At 36.9% G+C, this 22,864-nt stretch overlaps 1 protein-coding gene across 2 annotated transcripts in view; it reads left to right on the top strand.

Moving 5' to 3' along the window:
- The window catches only part of Exo70 (exocyst complex component 7), a 340,721-nt gene that overhangs the window by 118,060 nt on the left and 199,797 nt on the right, over positions 1–22,864 (top strand). For both annotated transcript variants that reach the window (XM_090377714.1, XM_090377715.1), the window contains 2 exons: positions 7,669–7,713; positions 13,817–13,934. In XM_090377714.1, the coding sequence (XP_090233840.1) occupies positions 7,669–7,713; positions 13,817–13,934 (163 nt within the window). The remainder of the gene's footprint in view (positions 1–7,668; positions 7,714–13,816; positions 13,935–22,864) is intronic.

The raw sequence follows: 22,864 nt of genomic DNA, 5'->3' as shown, positions 1-22,864 counted from the left end.
CATACAGGTCTGGAGGTGCCACTTTAGGAAGGATGTAAAGCTGCTGGAACAAGTACAGAGAAGGGCAGTGAGATTGGTGAAGTGAACAAAGGATTGCTCTTATCGAGAAAGCTTCAGTTCTTTCAAAATTGCAGTGTCTGGAGATTAGATACCTGTGAGGTAAACCGATTGAGGCTTGTTTAAGGCGTTAAATGAATTGAGTAAGCTGAATGCTGACAGGATTCTACCTCTTGCCCAGACTACACATATGAGGGAGCATAAATTCCAATTGGGGTAAATTGGCGTACATCTATTCTGCACTCTTGCAGAATAGATGTGCAGAAGTTTGCCTTTAGTCATTGGGTGGTTGGTTGTTGGAACAAACTTACATCTGTTGTGGAAGTTGATAGCTTAAATAAAAGGAAGAACTTTGTAGAAGAATAAGAGAAGTTTACCTCAATATGATATGTAGAACACTTCCATATGATAACCTCCAGAAATCTGGAGAATGTCATGTGAAGTGTTCTGCGTATCATATTGAGGTAAACTTCACATATTCTTCTACAAATATTGATATCAATGTAGAATGTATTGAGCATCATAGCTCTGTTATATACTATCAAAAGGAAGCACTAGACAAACTATTGGAATAGATATGTGAACGGGAAGATTTTTTTTTTTGCCTGATGCTGTATAAGCATGATTTCTTGGATCATATACCACTACTAATGCCAACAACACGGATACCAGGATGATCCTTTCCACTAATGATAGAGTATGCAGATGAGTTTATATATCTTGAAGCTGTTAAAAATGTTTATGAAGTTTTGTAGTTAATTTTCTTGTCGAAGTTTGGTTTCTTCTTACCTCCAGTTGCATTTTGAGTATGGTTTAATGTGTTTTCTTGATTGGGCAGTACATGTTTTGTGTCATTGAGGATGACTGACCCCTTATTGTGGGAACATTTTTTTTTTTTTTTTTTCAGTTTATTATATTTTCTTGAAATTTTAAAACCGTTCCTACCCCCAATGCTGTTGTTTCAGGGAACTGGTGCATTTCTGATAATTTCCTAATATTATTGAGATTACTTTCTAATGGAGCTAGGAAGGAAAGCTAGAATAGATAAATTTCAGTGATGTATGTGGAGGACAGGTATGTAGCTGGAATCCTTGAGAATTTTTGCCTCCATGGAGGTAAGAATCATGCTGCTAAGATTATTGTCATGGCCAAAGAAGATCAGAAGTCTTTTCAGATCACTCTACTTTTGGAGTGGAGCAGTTTACAGAATTTTCTCCAATGTTCCTTAACATACCTTATGTATACCAGACTTACTAAAGAGCAGTTTGGGGATTGGAAGTGTGGCATGTATATTTTGCCTCAAGAACTGGTGCATTCCTGTTAACTTCCACCTGATTTATTTGTCAAGCTCTTTGAACTAGTCCAGTTATGGGGAGTTGGTATGCCCTGTAACCACGCTGCTGTGTATTTTTAGTGCTCTGCGTTTAATTAAAAATTTGTGTGTTTAGTTGTCAAAGTATGATAATTTTTTTGTATGTCCGATCTCGGAATTTAGTGAGCTCTTGGATGAACATGTCGTTTCCGCAATGAAGTTAAAAGGTAACTTTTTAATTATATTTTATAATTTTAATGCTGGCAACGCCAAGTTTCAACGCACATGATGTATACTTGCTCATAAGCTTATACTAAGCAATCACTAAGACCTTGAACGGGAGTCGTTTGGTACCTACTCCAAGGTCGTTTTTGACAAAGGAACTCCCACAGAGACTTGAACCATAAACATTATTGTAAGCAGACAATTATTTCCTGCCCCAACAAATTTGACTGCCACAAATAACACCGTTAAAGCTATAGAAACTCGGAGACCAGGCCTTGTGTGATTGTTACGCAGAAATTTGCTTAGAAGAGCAACGAAAACTGAACTCAGCGTGTTTTGAGTTTTCTCGGGGAAAAAGCAAGCTTTTTTCGTAACTGAGGATGAGGAGAACAGAGACATGCCTGATCTGCAAGAATCAGGTAAAAAATACGCTTTTCTGTATAATTTGCAAAATGGAATATTGTCTCAAATGTGCCTCAGTGGTGCATAGTACATTTAAGAAAATGAAGCAAAAAAAAAAAAAAAAAAAAAAAGAATGGATTTGTGCTGGCTGTACTGCAACAGAGATAAACCGAACTGGGAAAATATCTGATAAAAAACGAAAAGAAGCGCTCTCTAAGATTATTGATGAATTATCAGATAACGAAGTCTCTTTTGAGGATTCAGAGATAGAAACCTTTGGACCCAAACTCACTCTACAAGACACGAATTGTACAGACACTCTACAGTTAATTAATAAAATTTGTTCAGAGCAAAACTCGTCAATAAGTCGAAGCAACACAAATCATCACGACTTGAAATCCCATATAGATGAGTTACAAAACAGACTAGACACGGTCATTGCCAACCAGGACCTTTTAAAACAGCAAATCCGGACGATATTAACAACTCAGCAAGAACTCATGAGTTCTGAAAAAGAAAAACAACGGAACGAAAAACTCAGTGAACAAGTTACCACAATCTATAATTTGATGCATACATCAAGGAACAACCATGCTTCAAGTGGCAACCTGCACGAAATGAAACTTAAATCAAAAGGGGTAGATGAAGTCAATAGCAGACCATCTGAACATTGCAACATGAACGAAAATTGTGATATGAATAACATGGTCAGTATACAACTTTTGTCGCGAGATGTGCCATCTGATGTAATTTCAAAGAATCATAACACCGCTAAATCGATACTCTCAATAACTGTCATAACGAAACACCCAAGTTAATCAGTTGCAAAACTCCGGGGTGTATCAGGGGTGAAATAAGTTTTTCATCACAAAGCTTGTTGCAACCGTCGTGTACCAAAGACAAATTAACTGTTTCTCAGGCCTGGAGCACTAATAATGCAGTGATCCAAACTGATATCTCTTTGCCAGGAATAGTGTCAACGGCCGCACTGTCCATACAGGACAACCCAAGGCCAGAAATCCAGAATGAGTCAATAAGCAAGTCTGTAGCAGATGAGTTGCAAAGAAATTTCATATCTGTGTTAATAGATAAACTGATGTCTGCTCTTAATGATCTGTATACTAATATGCAAATCAAAACCGGATGCTTCAAAAGTTTTCCAAACAAAATGAACCAGTTAACAGAATCAACACTCAATCCACTGCCCAATCTGCAGAGTTAGATATTTTAACCTCACACGATCCCGCCGAATTGGAATGGTACCCAAATACTCAGGGAGCCAATCACCTTTCAGAGGAATCTCAATTCCCTAATGTAGCAAGCAGCGAAGTCCCGGTCATGAATTTGTGTCAAGAAGTTGAACAGAGGTGCGATCCACAAGTGGCAGCCCAACAAATTAGCATCCCACCTCCAAAATTGACCTCAATTTTACCATCTGTGCTGCTGTCTGAAAGCAGCCATTGCTCACCTGTCACGAACAAACAGTCTTGGGCAAAAATCGCTGCTACCCGTTCTGTTTCATCTCAATTAACAGCTAATCAGAACCCTCATTTCCCCAGGTCACCCTTTCAAATTAAGAGTCACCCTGCCAATATCAAGGAAAAGGGTCAGATTAGGATTGGTACCTCCATGTCCTCTATTCTGAGATCGATGAGCAAGCCTTCCACCTCCCAGCACAGAAGCCTTTTTATTTCCCGACTGGGGCCACTGACAACTGCTGAAGAAATTGAGGCTGCAATGAGTAAAGAACTGCATACCAAAGTATCTGCAAATTTACTCAAGAAAACACAAAATTACTCGTCCTTTAGAGTAGTTTGCGAAAATCGGGCATTCAGATCAGTTGCATCCACATCTGTATAGCCAGTTGGCACTCTAATCAGGCCTTTTTACGAATTGAAAGACCCAAAACCATCCAATTCAACCGCCGCACCACATGTCCAGCTCCAATCACTTTCTTGCCCCAGCTACTGCTTATAAACATACTGATGTGATACCACATAATGCTGCTTTTCAATCACTTTCAATTAACAGTATAATTTCCACCAGGCCTAATCTGTTGAGGTGTTCAAAAGAATCTACAAAGAGATCAGCACTTATAAAAATTCCCTTTCAACTCATCCTTAGTTTTCTACCAAAATGTCTGGAGCCTCCGAAATAAGCTTGAAACTCTCAAACAACTCTTGTTGTCCGACAGCATGGATGTAATTTGTCTATCAGAAACCTGGCTTGACCAGGAGTCAATAGCGTATGCTCCGGCCGCTGGATTTTCATCATTCTTCACATCAAGATCTCAATCTAGAAGCGGCGGTGTTGCCATCTTCGTCAAGGATTCCAACCTGAAATTTGTGCACGTCACATCTAGCAACTCCTTATTTTATGAAGCAATATTCGTGACTGTGAAGTTTAATGCCTGTTTAATCGATTTAATGGCAATCTACATACCCCCAGCTCCAGATATTGCAACAATTGACGATGCTACCAGCTGGATAATGAGTAAGTTACACCCTTCTGCTACGCACATTCTCTGCTGCGATTTTAACCTTCCACCCCACCTGAGCCCTCTCCTTCAATGACTAATGAACAGTCTCTCTCCATTAAAGTTCACGATTATCATTGAGGAGCCAACGAGAGGCGCCAATTGCCTTGACCTGATTCTATGTTCTGGAATTTGCAGATTCGACATTCAACCAGAAATGTCCTTCAATTCAGATCAAGACCCAACTGCATTACTTCTTGTTCTGCCTTTGCCCAGCTTCAATTGCCGTAATACTGTTGAAAAGAAAATCATATTCACTCCGAATTTTCTGGATCCAAAAAAGTGCCTCGAGGCAGCGCTGTCTATTCCATGGCATGTGCTTGATGGATGTGACCTAATCACAAGATGGATAAATACAGTCACCCTCTATGCGTCAGCCACAACCGTACACATTTCTCCAAGAACTAGAGCTTGGTGGACCAAAGATCTAGCGTGTAGTTTCCACAACAAGTAGTACCTTCACAGGCAGTGGAAAATCTCTGGCACAACCCAAGATCGAATCCTATACTCCAGAGCAAGAGCTATATTCAACAGACTCAAGGCATCAACAATAAAGAGATACACCGATACTACCTTGTCTAAAGGAAAAGCGCCATACTCATCAAGACACAGTTGCATTAATTCAAATCTTGATCTAGATAACTGGATGGACTACATTTCAAGATTCAAAACCAATTCCGCTTCTGCTGAAATCCCTCTCCAAAACTCTCAATTTGCTTCTACTGATGACCTCTCCATAATTTCCATCACAAGACAGCAACTGATATATGCTATTAACTCTCTGCATCCATCTAGTACCGCAGGATGTGATAAGATACCTCATTTCATAATCAAATGCCTTAGTCCCTATATCCTAGATGCATTACTCTCAATCTACAACTCTGTTCTTTCCACACGAGTTTTCCCCCTGCTCAATGGAATGAATACTCTGTGAGGGCACTACCTAAGGTTAAAGCACCAACAAGCCTAAAAGATTTCAGACCAATTGCAACTTCTTCCACCCTCATCAAACTTCTAGAAAAGGTACTCCTTCCACCATTAAACAAACAGCTGATGCCACAGAAGCCGAAACAGTTCCATTTCATAGTCGAAAATAGATCCACCATAACAAACCTCATGGCCGCACAGACATCAATTCTTCAAGCCTTTGAAACTAAATCTGAATTAGCTATAGTGTACGCCGATATTGAAGCTGCTTTTGACAGCCTAGACGTCACAGTCCTTCTCAGTCTTCTGCAATTCTTCTTCAGGATTAATGGAGACCTACTAGCTTTCCTCACTGCCTTATTGAGGAATAGAAGTGTCCACCTTGCTTTGAAGAAGACCCACTTTACAAGAAAAATCAATGCAGGAGTCCCACAAGGTGGTGTCCTGTCTGGCCTTCTCTTCTCAGCCATTCTGATTCCTTTCATGAGTCCTCGGGATGATGCTATAATATATGCCGATGATATAAAGTTTCTTACGTTAATCCCACCGTCTGCAAACCCAGTGACAATTACGCCTTCCATCACTGAGAACTTGACCGCCCTTTCAACTTACTTCAAGATGTTTGAATTAAACCTTAACCCTTCAAAATCTGCAATAATGATTTACTCATTGAAACACCAACCAACAATAATTCAACCTTCAGTTTTAGGTACTCTCATCCCAGTAGTTACCTGCCATAAGGATCTCGGTGTCTATTTTGATCCGAAGCTGAAATTTAATATTCACACAGAATACCTCCGGAAACGATTTAACACCCTACGCTGGAGAGCAAAACAACACTTACTTCATTGCAACGATGCCGCAACCACTACCAGATATCTTCAAACCGCTGTTTATCCGGCTATTTTATACGCTGCTGAGATTTGGGCATCTGCGTTGCCCTCACTTCAAAAACCGTTGTTCTCGTGTGAATAGTGGACCCTGAAATGGGCCACAAACAAGCATCACCGACCCCGTCAATTGAGAACAACTGACATGGCTGAGCAGCTAAATGTACCCAGGCTCCCGAGGTTAATTGACAGCAGGCGTTTAATGACTTCAGTAAAAATGTACACAGGAGTGATAAACGCCCCAAACATCTGGGATTTCTGTCAGTGGCGCAATCCTCCGCCATCCTTGAGGTCAGAGCCCACACTAACCCTCAAATACAACTGGCTGAAACTGTGTAATCGGTTCCTACCTGCCCAGGCACTCCCCAAAATTCAGGCACTGCTCCATCTTGGAGTCGACCTTCAGAAATTGGCTACCGACTACAAATACCGTCACATGCTCCTCGAGTGGATTACATCTGTGGAACTGGGATAATTTCCTCCATATGACTATCAGTCCTCATATTTTCATTATTATAATTTCATTTTTACATGTTTAATTTTGTGTAACTAATAATTTCCATGTAATGATAAAATTTTTTTTATTGCCAATTAATCTCATTTATAATGTAAAACTCCTGGCCATGTTGCCGTGATGAGTATTATTGTCTCTAGTACAAATTCTGTACTTATCAGCAATAAAGAATTTATTTTTATATTTATCTTCTCTATAAAAAAAAAAAAAAAAAATAGCCAAGTCTCGGATTCCAAAGCCAAACACAAATGAAAGTAACTGGTTTGTGTTCTAGTTTGAATATTACAGAACTCTGCATGAAGGTAACTGAATCAGTTGCCTTCATATAGAGTACAGATGTTAGATAATATTTATAAATAAATTGTTTTTCAGGGAGAAAAATCATAGATAACACACGTGCCAAGGTTATGATTGTTTCCAACAGTAGCGTAGCTACCCTTTTTCGGGCCTGGAGGCAAAGAACATGTTCGGCCCCTACATAATTAATGAAAATTGCAAAAACAGACGCCAGAACCCTAAAGGGTCCGGGCCCAGAGGCAATTGCCTTGCCTGCCTACATGGTAGCTATGCCACTGGTTTCCATTCATGATTTCAAACAGTCAAGTGTATTTTAAACCTTTGAATATTAGATGATGCAGTGTGGGGTTGTATGTGCAGCAAGAATTTTTACGAATTTGAATTTAAGTTTTGGTGTTAATTTTTGAATATTGAATATAAAATTCATTGTGAACAAAGTTTTTTTTTTTTTTTTTTAAATTTTTTATAAGTTGATCTAAGTTTTTATAACCGATGTTTACTTTAATAGAACTGACAAATGAAGATGATAGAACAACAGTTGAACAACTTCCAGGTTTGTTGCTTTTATTCTTTATATATATAACTTTATCTTTTTTAAAGAATAATTTTTGAAAATTTCAGTTAACCTTTAGTTAAAAGTTACTTTTTTTTTAAGCACTTAGTTTGTTAATTCAGTTAATAAATTTACATTTTATATGTAAGTTCTAAATCATGAACTGTTGTTCATGATTTTTTCCCTAAATGTATTTTTATTATTATATATATATATATATATATATATGTTGTGTATAGTGATTGAAGACAATCATGTATACCAAGATAGATGTATAGAAAATGCAAGGGATAATGTAAGAGGTTAGTAGACGTAACAAGAAGAGAGAGAAAAAAAAAGGGGGGGGGGAAGAGAATATAAATTAAAATATATACAAAACATCACTATTTACCCACAATCTTGGTGATTTCATCTGGGGCCAGCCATCCAGACTGAAGGCAAAAAAACGACAAGGAGTTCTCTGTTTCTGTAATCATCAATATCTGCTAAGTTGTATAAAATAATAATAGTAATAAATTCAGAGGTTAAATAATTTGAATCTAAACCATAAAAGGAAGTTAAAAATTTAGAATCGAAAGAAAGATAATATAAAGTAATAATGTAAACACATATTGAACATCGTTGATCCAACAGAGAACATAATTTATTAATTAAAATAAGAATAAATGTAAGGCATATCTACCGTATCCAAGATGCGACATAAATGTAGTAACAACAATAGTCGTCATGAAAGAAATGTAAATCCCTCTGGTTAATGTGCACGTGGTGACCCCTGTGATGGAATTGGTAAAACGCATGTAAATAGCCAGTTAGTTAAAATTAAGTTAACTTAACGTTAACATGCAAAGTTAACGTGCAGATAATAAGATATCATCTTACTATCTAAAAACTAATAGAGTAGGAATAATGGTACCTGAACTCCATGAAGGCGAAAATATAGTAGTACTATGTAACTATTTAAAAACTAATAGAGTAGGAATAATAGTACCTGAACTCCATGAAGGCGAAAATATAGTAGTACAAATAAGAAGTAGTTTCTCCTACATCCTTGGATTACCCTAATAATTTCGGAGAAATAAGAACAAAGAGTGTAGGACAGCTTAAAGATGATGCAAGATATAAGTTGTAGCTCGGGTACCCGAGCTATATTTCTTGCATTGTCTTTAAGCTGTCCTACACTTTAATTAGTTTTTATTCATCTTACTATCTGCATGTTTCTCTTTGTGTTAACTTAATTTTAACTAATTGGCTATTTACAGGCGTTTTACCACTTCCATCACAATGGGGTCACTACATGCACATTAAGAATCACTACAGGGATTTACATTCCTTTCATGACGACTATTGTTGTTACTGCATTTGGGTTGCATCATGGATATGGTAGATATGCCTTATGCCTTTCATTTATTCTTATTTTAATTAATAAATAACGTTCTTTGTCAGATCAATGATGTTCAATATGTGCTTGCATTATTACTTTATATTATCTTTCTTTTGATTCTAAAATTTTAACTACATTTTATGGTTTAGATTCAAATTATTTAATACTGTTATTATTTTATATAACTTAGCAGATATTAACGATTACAGAAACAGAACTCCTTGTTCTTGTTTGCCTTCAGTCTGGGTGGTTGGCCGCAATGGTAAATAATAAGTTTTGTATATATTTTAATTTATATTCTCTTCTCTCCCCCCCCCCCCCCTTTTCCTCTCTTCTTCTTCCTTCTACTAACCATACATTATCCCTTGCAGTTTTCTATAAATCTATCTTGGTATATATGATTGTCTTCAATATTAATTACTACTTACAACATATTTTATACACATTATGATCGTAACGCATCATTGCTGTTGCAGTTGTGTTGGCCCATAAGTATTAGTTACAGTTTGTTGGTTACAATTTATTAACATTTATTTCCATATTACTTATTTTTTTTATTTTTTTATATATATATATATAACCATAAAAATAAATTAGAATTAAAAATAAAAACAATGCCAGCATCATGGCGAAAATTGTCAGAATTAAACATAACAATCAAACCAACAGGGAGGGAAGAGAGGGGTAACAAGAGTAAAAATTCTAAGGCAATTTAGAACATCTAAATGTAAGGATAATAAATTCATTAAATTTCGAAAGCCAATTAAATAGAAATTTAACGGTGCCTCTAATGGGCACCAGGTCCAAATTTATGTGAAATATCACCAAGAGAGATGAAACCACTACAATAAAATAAAACAAGAATAAACCAAAAAAAAACAGACTGACCATTATGCCCCATCTCAACAGAGGACCACAAGGCCAATAATGGTCAGTGAATCACTGCATTTCGATCGCTAGACAAATCGCCGCAAAGGCGAGTCGATCGAAAGATCAGTCCGCCACCCGATCCCCAGATCGAACCACCAATGCAGAGGACTTGAATATTGGTTGTCTGCATTGGCAGTTCGATTTGAGGATCGAACCGCCAATTCATTAGGTTTTATTATTATCTGTGGTTTATTTTACTTTCACTCTCCTGGTTGGCCATGCTAATTCCATGTATATATGAGCCAATAAAAAATTCATTGTTAGATAAATTTAAATAAATTATGTCAATATTTGTTTGAAAATAGTTATTAATATCTTCTGTCTTTCGAATTTCCTAGGAATTTGAAATTTTTATCCTTAAAATTAGTCATATATATTCATGCATAATTTGAGAATCATCTTCAGGCACTTCAGCAGATCCAGTTTTCATTTCCACCGACAATTTTTTGCAGAAACAATGGTGACAAGGAGGAATATAAGGCAATAATGAAATCATGTCTGCTTTCTTTGCACTTGTTATGGGCCATCGGTGTTTGCATAGTTGATTTTGTTCAACTTGCGCCAATGAAGACAGAAGTCTACCGATTTTCTCCTTCTGTACATCAATTTCTTTGAATGGCATTAAATTGCTTGATGATATTTTGTAAAATATTTTGAGAAGGGACACCCTCTTTTAAACTGCAGCCATCGAAAGTTAAGCCAGTTGACAGGCTCCTTGCTAATGTGGTTTTTTTTTTTTTTTTTTTTTTTTTTCCTGTTGAGTATGGCCGTTACTAGTGGCTCTGATGACAGAAAAATCATTGTGCTTAAGTTCAGCTATTTTAAATGGTGGGTCTTTTTTCTTTGAGTTTTTTATTATATTAATCCAGTTGTCAGGGCTGTATATGCATTGATGGCCATAGAAGGATCATTGCACAACTTCAGTAAATTAAGTGCAACCTTTATATTGCTGTACCCCCCCCCCACAAGCATCACAATACAGAGTAATGTTGGTGCATTGGCTGGTGTCATCTTTTAAATGCTTTGTTATAAAGATTTCTTGAGATCTTCTTCCACCTTCTGTCTCATTCCACACATACATTACAGAGCATCCAGATTTAATTGGGTGGACACTTCAATTGTAAATTGTATTTGTACAAATTTCCCTTGTAATGAGTGACAGATGTGGTTAGTTTTGGAAATGCAAGAGCTTATTGCAAATCAAAAGTCCAAGCATAATAATTATCAGAAACTTTGTCAGCCTCTTCCAGTAACTAAAATTAATTAGACAGTATTTATTTTGACAATTCACTTTCAATGATTCAAACATTATGGAGAGGTATGCTTGGTTATAAACCAAGCATACCTCTCCATAATGCTTGCTATAACCAACATTATGCTTGGTTATAAACAAGGGGACTTGGATCACTTTCCTGCTGAATCTCGTGCAAGATGGACTTGGCCCACTGTAACAATGAACACTACTAGATGTTCTTCAGCATTATAAGGCAAGGCACCATTGCTCTCTCTCTCAGTTGGCTGAAGAACTAAAGACTTTGTCCACATTTTCGCTGATTATTGGCTTGAAGAGACTTAGTACACCTGTAGCTCAACCTGAAGAAAAATTGGACTTGGTTCACTATACTTCTGACCCACTCATATAATATTTTTTGCATACCCAAGCTGAGTCAAATTTCACATTTTCCAACAAATTTTGTAATGGTTAATTAAATTTATTTTTTTTTTCTTTACTTTTTCTAAATATTTAATTTTTATTTACACTTAAACGACATTTATGTTCAACACAACATTCCTGCTACATTTTACAGTCTGTTATTTACTTTTATGAACTTACTGGCTTATTGTTTTCTGCATGTTCATAATGTTTCTAATTCTGCTATGTTTTTAATTCTACATTTAACCAGGTGTTTTTCAGTTTTTGTTCTAACCTGAGGCACGATTTTTATGTAAATTTAATTTAAAGATACCACACTTAATTAAGAGACACGAGTATAACAATCTGTACTGTTCCCAAGTTATGTGACAGATATGTGATACAGCTACATTATAAAATCTGCTTGTATTGTTATAAATTCATGGTTAATAAAAACTGATAAATATTATTTATACTCCTATGGAGTTACATGGATTAATACAAAAATAACAGAATCCTTTCCCACTTCAACTTTTGTTTCTTAAGTAATTTAGTACTTTATTGCTGCATGCTAATTTATTACTTTATTGACATCATGGTACACAAGTTCCCATTGAAAATTGATGTTCTTGTAAATGCTGAGGTTGCACAAATTTCATCAGTTGGCAGCACATCATTTTCAGATTTGAAATTTTTTGTGCACAGATTTCCAGTACTTTTTGTAATCATCGATGCTAAAGAAATGGATGAAGCAGTAGATATATTGCAGTATTGGTGATGTCAATTTCAGTGTCAATTTCAGCCTACCAGATAGACTATTATGAAATAAGAAAGAATCAATGTATAGTAGTCCTTGGTTAGGGGGCTGACAACTGCACAAGGAAGCTTTAAATATAACAAATTATTCCAAGCCATGCTTGGCATTTTAATAGCTTCTTGTAGTATTATTATTATTAGCCATATGATGCAAAGAAGCCTGGGGCTTATGCTGCACCTACCAAAAAAAAAAAATCCCGAGTTACCCTGAGAGAGAGAGAGAAGTAGAAAGGAGTCACCAAGAAAGAGAAGAATGATGATATTCATCTCAGGACCCTGGGTTTGCCAAGCCCATACTCACCAGATGTGAGCCCCTGGGGTTAATTTGTTGAGAATTAGAAGATACCTAACATTAGCCAGGTGGGGGACAGCATAAATGCACTTCAGATCTCTTTCTAATGAAACCTTGGAAATGTCCTTGACAACATAGCCATTTGTTATAAACAAAATTGTGATCTAACATATCTGAAGGGGCAGAGTCTGCAACACTATTTTTCTGAACTAATTAAGATAAGTTGATGTCTAATAATCCAGTGGCAGCAAAATCCTAGTTAAACTAATTTTTGAAAGTATGCTGTACTGGTACACAACCCTACTTCTCTGTTTTAATGTAAAATGTGTATGTTGTTAGTGAAATTAAATTTCAAGTCCATAACTGGATTTCAAAATATTGTTTTTCTGAAAATCTGCTGTTTCCAAAAAATCTTCTGCTTTCCTCCTGCGTACAGATACCTGATCGCCAGCTTTTCAAAAGTCAGAAGTTGACATATGTATGTATTTAAAACATCCTGTACACCCTTTTATTAAAACACCCTCTGCTTTGGTTTTACTTATGATATGATGGGGTATTTATATAAAAATATAAAAAGTATACAGTTGTAGTGAAAAATAAAACATACCACTTGAATATTCTTGAAACAGCTTTGTATACTCCAAGCTTTGATACTACTGATTCCCTATCAGTTTTCATCCAAAGCAAAGCTTGTGTAAAGTTGTCATTGGGAAAACTTGCCCATTCTACACGCTATTTTTTGCTCATATTTAAGTTGAGCCATGCTATAACCTTATGAGCCAGTGATATCCTGTTCCAAAATCTAAATCCATATATGTAATATAAATCTCAAGAGATTCAGCCATGTATTATTAAGAGGTTGAGATATAGCAAGGTAGTCAGTCAGTAGTCAATATATATTCCATGGAATATATATTGACTTCTGACTTCTCGACCACTCAGTGTCTTTTTTTTTCTTTTGCACCTAGTAAATTTCTCAGATCTATTTAATATTATTTTTGATTTTTAAATGTTTTGTACTTATACATGTATGAATATTTTATTTTTATAGCAAAAGTAATTAATGACCTTGTCTGTATTGCTCACTGGCTTCGTGAAAACAAAAATGAAGATTTTGCAAGTGTTTATGCCTCTATACGATCTAGTGTTCTGTCAAGATCATTACAGGGGTAAGAAGTTTTTATTTTATAAGTGGAACAGATGCCACTGATATATATATATATAGTAGGAATATATAACAGATAAGAAGAAAAATAAGCAGAAAAAGGGAAATAACAAAAGTTATAGTATGTCTAATGCTCCAAAACATGAAGTGCAGCAGTAGAGGAAGCAAAAGGATATAAATAATGTGCGTGCTGTGAAAAAAAAAAATTTGTATCGTTCGTACGTATGTACATACGTATGAACGAACGAACAAACATTCTTTATTGAACCGTACATATGTACGGTTCAATAAAAAATGATCACAAATTTTTTTTTTTTCACAGCATACATTTATATACTCTAATTTCTAATAAAGGTATATTGATGTTTTGATAAAAGTATGTGCCTTTTTTAGAGTAGTCCCCATTTGTTTAAATATACTTACTCTAACATTTCTGCCATTCTTCAGTAAAATGGAGGAAGCCATTTTACTGAACTTGTATATGATGAGAGCCTTGTCAATCAATTCGACCCTGGAAAGATTGTGCAAGGCTCAAGGGGTAGAAATTTTTTCAGCCTGGTCTTTACTTATTAACAGGCGAGACTTCTTCTACAGGGATGGGATATACTTAAATAGAAAGGTGCAAGAATATTTGCTGATGCTATCGAGGCAGTGTTAGGTGGGACAGAAAACTGCTAGCTTGGGGGGGATACAAGGACTAATAGATTAACAGTAGCCACTGGCAGAGGTGAAAGTGATTCTTGCACTGCTTCTATTGGAATGAGCAGCAGCTTGGAAAACAAGATGCAGGGTATTTCAGAGACTGCTGGGAGTCATTGTGGTACAAGTAAACACATGGGTTGTGTTAGGGTAGCTAAGAATAGGAACAGGTGCATGTATGCTTGAATGTACACCAATGCTAGGAATTTGGTAAATAAATTTGATGAATTTGAGGTATTGCTCAAAACATCAAAGGTAGATATTGTTGGGATATCAGAGACCTGGTATCACACAGATATAAGGAATGCAGAACTGGAATTTGGGGAGTATAATGTGATAGGAAGGGAGGAGGGGTTATGCTATTAGTTAAGAAACACATAAAATCCAAGGAAGTGAAGCCAGTCGACATCGCTGGACAGTGCACTGTCGAGTCAGTTTGGTGTGACATAAGCATTGGGAGATCAAAATTGAGAGTAGGAGTGTGCTGTAGGCCTGACTCCGATGAGTATAATAAGAAACTGTACAGGGATATAGAGTGGGCCTGTAAATCAGAGAGTCTTATAATGGGAGATTTTAATTTCCCAGATATTGACTGGAAATTGTGGTTTGGTCACTCACACACTAGCAAGGCTTTTGTGGGTGTATTGGATGATTGTTTTCTACATCAGCATGTTTGGAAGGCAACTAGAGGGAGTAATACTCTTGAACTGATTATCAGTAGTGATTCTTCATGCATATAGAATCTGCAGATAAAGGAACCACTAGGTGGCAGTGATCACGGTGTGCTGAAGTGGGATTTACTCAAAAAGGTAACTACCATCAGGGGTAAAGGGAAGGGTTTTTGCTTTCATAAAGGCGACTACGGTGGTCTGAGACAGTATTTAAATTCTATACGGTGGGACCAACTGATGATGTTACCAACAGCAAATTCAAAATGGAAAGCATTCAAAGAATTTATCCTGGAAGCTACTAGGCTTTACATACCAACTAAGAAATAATGTTCAAGGTTTAGGCCTAAATGGATGTCAGATGAACTATTGAGTCATATGGCAGAGAATAAAAATGCATGGGATACATATAAATTAATGGGTGACATGGAAGCCTATGATAGATATAAACTGGTCTGTAACCAAGTCACAAAGGAGAGTAGGCAGGCAAAGGCAGATTATGAGAAATCCTTGGCAAAGGATGCAAAGAAAAACAGAAAAGAGTTCTTTACCTATGTGAACTCTAGCAGGAAAGGGATGAATCACGTTGTTCCACTGGATACAGATGGTTCGACTGTTGATGATCCTGCTCAGGCGGCTAACAAACTAAATGAGTATTTTGCATCTACATTCACACATGAGGAGTTATTTAGGGAGGGAATGCCAGAGGTGAAGTAAACTATCTCAGTGAGCTAGATGATTTTGTAATAACTGAGAGGAAAGTCGAGAAGAAATTGTTGAAGATTAACATAAAAAAAGAACCCAGGGTGAATGGGATCTATCCAGTTATATTAAGAGGCAGCAAAGGAAGTAAGCAAACCATTAGCCATAATTATGAGAGCTTCTTTGGACTCAGGGTAGGTACCCATGGACTGGAGATGTGCAGATATGACCCCAATTCACAAAGGAGGATCAAAGGGTGACACAAGTAATTATAGATCTGTTAGTTTAACTTCTGTTCCAGGAAAATTAATGGAGGCACTGGTTAAAGAAGTATTGCAGGATCATCTAGACAAGACTTCAGTTATAGCTCAGACACAGCATGGTTTTGTTAAAGGAACGTCTTGCCTGAGGTATTTGATTGCATACCATGATGTGGTCACAAAGGAACTGGATGCAGGGAATAACTTGGATATTATATATTTGGATCTTAGAAAGGCTTTTGATACTGTTGGACATGGAAGACTGCTGAACAAATTGGAGCAGTGTGGCATTGGAGGCAAATTGCTGCTATGGATAAAGGGATGGTGTGGGGGGGGGAGACAGAGTGGTAATCAATGAGCACTGTCATCGTGGACTAATGTTATTAATGGAGTCCCTCAGGGTGCAGTGTTGGGTCTATTGTTGTCTTCTGTATTTATGAATGATATTGATGATGGTATATCCAGCTTAATGTCCAAGTTTGCAGATGATACAAAGGTTGGCACGGTTGTTAAGGACACTACTGACAGTACGCTGCTGCAACAGGATCTAGAAAAGTTGAGCAGATGGGCTGAGAGGTAGCTAATGAAGATTAACATTGACAAATGTAAAGTACTACATATAGGGAAACAGTAACCCCAGAGTAACGTATTGACTCTGTGGTACTACACTGGCAGTGGCGGAAAAGGAACTATTGGGGTAATTGTGCAGGCAGATATGAAGTTTTCTGAGCAGTGTAGACGGTCTGCAAGAGTAACTCATGGTGTTTTTTAAATGATATACGGGAATTTTTCTAGCAGGGATAAGGAGGTGATTTTCCCCTTGTATAAGGCAATGGTCAGGCCACATCTTGAGTACTGTATACAGGTCTGGTGTCCTCCTTTTAAGAAGGATGTCGAGCTTTTCGAATGAGTACAGAGAAGGGCAACAAGATTAGTGAATGGAACGAAGGTTGCTCTTACGAAGAGAGGCTTAAGTTTTGCAAATTGCAGTGTCTGGAGACTAGACACATGCGAGGTGATCTGATAGAGGTGTATAAAGCCTTGAGTGGTTTGAGCATGCTCAATGCTGATGGGATTCTTCCTGTTGCTCAGAATAATCACCTGAGATGGCATAAATTCAAATTGAGGAAAGACAGATGTTGGATAGATGTGCAGAAGTTTGTCTTTAGCCAGTGGGTAGTTGGTTGGTGGAACAGACTTCCATAGCCTAAATAAATTTAAGGCTGAGCTGGACAGGTATTTGGAACGAATGGATTGAAATGGAAGTGTTTTTTTTTTTTTTTTTTTTTGACTGATGCTGCCTAAGCTTGCTTTCTTGCATGATATGCCTCTACTAATTCTAATGCTAAGCCATTTTTATGTCATGCATTTTTGGCTACTGAAATGTTTTCCTTGCAGATCGGCGCCTTCGTAGCCAGGTGAACAGGAGCAGCAGTGCGTAGCACACACTTCTTGATTAGACCGGGGTTCGAGTCCGTGACCACCAAATACGGAGGATGCGGAAAGGTCAGGGAAAGACCGCCGCATATCCCATGGCAATATGGCCTTAGTTGCTAATGCTCCTAAAACCCAAATAACAAACAACAAACCTTGCAGATCCTTCTTTAACTTTGGAAATAAAAAAAATAAATGTAGGGTGCAAGGTCTAGGCTGTGGGATGGATGAGGAATACATTTGACATTAATGCTGACTGTGTACTGCCTCATACTGCTCAAACTGAATGACAGTATGAGGGCTCACATTGTCATGCCCCAGCATCCACCCACCTGCATGCAGGTGTGGTGGTTTGCTATGAATATGATCCTATAAAGCATGCTATACAGTTTTGTAGAAAGGTCCTGTAACATGTCTTACGACATGGCACAACATGCTGGTAAACCATTCCTTGCATGTCAAATAAAGAGATGACGTTATCCTGTCCTGCAGAAGCCACAACTTTTGCCAACCCTTTTTTTTTATGATATGGATTTCCAGAGTTTTGTTGCTTATTTTCTGGATTGAAATGATGAAGCCATGTCTCATCCACTGTTATCACCTTATGCAGAATCTCACCATATTCAGTAACCATCCATTGCAGTTCATGGCAGACCTCCATGCAAACTTGCTGTTGCTTGGGTGTGAATAGTCTTGGAACCCGGTGTGCATAAACACTGTCATAGGCAAATATTCATGGAGAATACTGTTCATGCTTCCTGCTGATATTCTAAATATCTCTGCTAGTTTCCTTACTATTATATGACGATCTTCTCTAATGATTACCAAAGCAATGTTTATGGTTTCTGTGGTGACAGCAGTGGTTGGAGCTCCAAACCACCAATTTTTGTGATTGACTCATGTCTATCTTTAAAAATTCTAAATCACCTGTGTAGATTCTGTACAGAAACAAAATTTGAGAGCAGCATACTGTTCCTTGCACAGCATGTAAATTGTTATATAGGCATAAACTTGACTGACTGTCAAGGTCACCGCAAGCACGCACTGCAGCTGCTGTGATGCAGCTTGGTTTGGTCTTAAATTCAGCAAGCAGTATGGGATTTCAAGAAAAATTATGATCATTCTGTATCAAACTGCTCTCATATTTTAAATATCTGATAAGTTCGTTAGGAGTGTTTGATGACACTTGCATTTGTTAGGAAAATTCACTCTATCTACCTTAATATCCTTAGTATTGAAACATACATCCCATTGTTTTACCAAGCACAGGATACCTTTCTTCAGTCACTTATTTATTTATGTTGTAGATTCCCTGGTTTCCTTGGTGGTTGAGGGGATAAAATGCCTGATTAGAATCTGTATCCTTTCAGTTCTTGTTTTTTAGAGGCTGAAAAGTGTGCAGATTTACTGGGAATGGAGAGGAATTTCATTTCCATTTAAAATACAGCCACTCCCCTATTAACATAAGGCTTGTGTTCCTAGGAATGCTACGTAAGTTGAATTTTATGTAAGTCGGAATTGCCCTAAATAAGCATTTAGAGAAATTCTACCCTGGCAACTATGCGCACTGAATTTGATAGCAACAAAAAAGAAATGTTTAACGAACATCTAAATAGAATTATTCCATTTTTTATCTCATGCGCTGGAAAAATTACAAAAATTATAAAATTACAAAAAGAGAGAGGACACAGGCATAACACCAGCAAGTTTTACCTTTCGAGCATTGTTGCTAGAATTAACTCTCCAACTGATAAGCACGGCACTACAGAGGTTGAGGGCTGTGCAGATTTAGAAGGGGTTTTTTCCAACACATTACAAAATTTCTCTGCAGCTGCAGAATCGGCACTGGCGACTTCACTACTTACTTTAATGTTTTGGAAACCAGCGCGATGCTTGAACCCATTAAACCACTCGTTGCTTGCCACGAACTGTACTTGGGCTTTGCCATACTTGCCTTCATAAATACTTTTTGCTTTTGCTTGAATGGCCATTAGACTCATGGGCACTTACTTTCCATCTTTGATATAGCACCTCAGGGCTGTTTTGTGATCACTGTTGGGGCAGACTGGCCCCAGTGTGAAACCCCCAAATCCGTTGATCCTTTAACATGTTCTTATATATGCGCTCTGTCCCTTAAAATAGTATTCACTGTTGAAGCGGCAAGACCTAATTCTGTGCAATAGATGACAAACTTTGTCCTGCTTCGTACTTCTTAATTAATCATCTTCATTTCTAAATCTTTCTAAATCAATTTTGTTTTGTTTCCTAGCACTGCCAGCACTTGCACTTTCTGTTAGTCACTTTCCCTTCATCATTGTAATAAGTAAATAGGAATGAAGAGAAGATTCTGAAAATTTATTTGTTTTTTATATGACTTAAGATTTCAGTGAAAGGGGGGGGGAACACATTTCACAATAATAACGTAAAAACCCACACAATTCCAGTTATCGAGATTATTGCAAATGCAATAAGATCGAGTTTACTACCCATTTATAATTAGATGCACTAACAGAAAAGCCCAATAAACCGGAAAGTGCAAATTGCTTTTATTGTTTTATGGTAGTGGCCTCCAGAAATGTGTTTTAGAAAAATATCACAAAGGCATTCAGAATTAATTCTTATAACGGACATATAATGATGAAAGTGTAGTGCAATTTCCATTATAAAAATGACCTTTTGGAGAGATAAATAGCTTAGTTATATAGAGAAAATTTCAACTTCCAAAGTCTTGGAACAAATTACCAAAAAAAAAAAAAAAAAAAAAACACAATGTGTTATTGGGTTCACAGTATGATATTTTCACTATACCTCCATTTATTCCTATGGGATGCAAAATACATTTCCACAATTTTTTTAAGTTTGCACCGGCTGGCAATAACTTACATAAACTGGAATTTCTGTAAGTTGAGTATTATGTAAGTAGGGGAGTGGCTGTAGTCTTATTTCGTTTGCTACTTACTAGTGAGGCGTTGTTATAAAGGATAATGCCAGATTGTTTCTAAAGTCTGGAAGCAGGGTCCTTGTCCAGTGAAAATGCTAAGTATGACCTTGTTTTGTTGGTAGTTGATCCTTGATTTTTTTTCTTTTTTTTTTTTTCCCCAGTGAAGAATGTTGATGTTTCCACCACATTATGCATTTCTTTAACTTACAAATTTCTCTATATATAGTGGTGAGGCAGCACTTGAAATGTTGTATTTGGCTGTGGTAAAAAAAAAAAGTGACATTGACATTCTTGAGAGTTCAAAGAAGGACAACCAGGTTGGTGAGGATTACTAATAATTATTCCTATGAGGAACACTTTAAAAGATGCAGACTGCAAAGCTTGGAACCTAGAGACACCTTGGATGGGAGCAGGGAAAATCTAATTAAGATGTATAGGGCTCTGAAGGGATGAATAAACTGAATGAGGAAGATATCGCAGTTGTTAAAATTACTGTTCCTCTACAACATGTAAAAAATGATGGAATTCAAATCCCATCAAGATGGATGGAATTTTTTGGGCTGTTTTTGCACTCTTTTAAATTTAGTCACTCTTGGGCAAGGGTTGCATGATATTTTGTGGTCAGCTTTCTCCAGGAAAACCACAAAACACATGCAATTTACAGACACTACACTGTCACAGCAAAGTTTTAGTTGCTTTGTTGCAAAGCAAAAAAAAAAAAACAAAAAACACAGAGAACAATAACATTGGTATGAGAGATAAGAGCTGTGGGTACAATTATGAATTCTTAGGGAGTAACAGAAGAGTGTATATCGTGAAGTTTACCTTCAGGTGGAGTGGTATAAATCATTGGAATAAATTGCCACCCAAATTGACTGTGTTGGAGAGATTGGAAAAGTTCAAGATGGAATTGGTTTATCACTTGTTTTTGTGAAGGGAAAAGTATAATTTATTGTCCATTCTAATTGGAATTCTGGTTCAGATCATTGTATGTTGCAGGGATAGTTCCTTATGCAGATATTTTTTTTCTTCTCAGTGACTATGTATTCCACACACCTTGATGGAATAGAAGTATCTACTGCCTTCAAAATCCAGATTAATGAAATGCTCTGTTCCTGCACTGATGTTTAGTTGTAAATTAGATGAAAAACACTGCATTTATACCATTGGACGTGTATCTGTTGGAACACTGGTTGACCTTATGGACTTCAGTAATCCAGGCCATGGCATATCCTTGTTTGACTCTTAGTGCCATGGAATTTCCTGTATTAATTCATGCAGCAGATCTGTTGACTGAAAGTCTTTTTTATGTAAAACTGTACAACAGCACACCACTTTTCTTTGGATGGTTATGGAATCTGATTGGTCTTAGTCACCACTAGATAGTACAATCTGCATGTGCAAACAACACACACACACACACACACACACACACACACACACACACACACACACACACACACACACACACACACACACACGGATTCTGTTTTTGAATGTAGTAGAATCTGATAAACAATAATATATACCGTAATCTATCACAGATTGTGGCTGATTTCTGAAACATTTTTATTTGTCCCTAAATATATTTTATAAAAGTTCCATGGCACACAGTAGCTATTCTTGGTCATGTACTGAAAAACAACAACAGTTGCTATATTGATTTTATTAATAAACACTATACCTTTTTAAATTGTTTAAAATAAATATATCAGTGAGTACATTTTATCAGCATAGCTTCATAATTTTCCATCCATAATTATGAATAAGTTGCCTAATCTTTTATTGAAATATCAACAAATAACTCAGGGCCTCTAATAAACTTCCCTATGCCATAAATTAATTAATAGTAGTAGTAGTGGCATGTGATGCAAGAAAGCAAGTGTATGAGCTTATGCAGCATCAGCCAAAAAAAAAAAAAAAAATCACACCATTCCCTCCAAATGCCTGTCCAGTTCTTCCTTAAATTTATTTAACCTTTCAAATTCCACAACGACAGATGCAAGTTTGTTCCAGCAATTAACCACCCACTGGCTAAAGGCAAATTTCCACACATCTATTCTACATCTGTCTTTTCTTAATTTGAATTTATGCCCCCTTAGGTTCGTAATCTGAACAAGTGGAAGGATCCCATCAGAATTCAGCGTGCTCAACCCATTCAAGGCCTTATACACCTCAATCAGATCGCTGTGCAGGTGCCTAGTCTCCATCCACTGCAATTTGCAGACTT

The sequence above is a fragment of the Mastigoproctus giganteus genome, chromosome 7, assembly GCF_048544385.1.
Source record: "Mastigoproctus giganteus isolate SK-2022 chromosome 7, ASM4854438v1, whole genome shotgun sequence".
NCBI classification, from domain to species: Eukaryota; Metazoa; Arthropoda; class Arachnida; order Uropygi; family Thelyphonidae; genus Mastigoproctus; species Mastigoproctus giganteus.
This window is presented reverse-complemented; position numbering and strand designations above follow the sequence as displayed.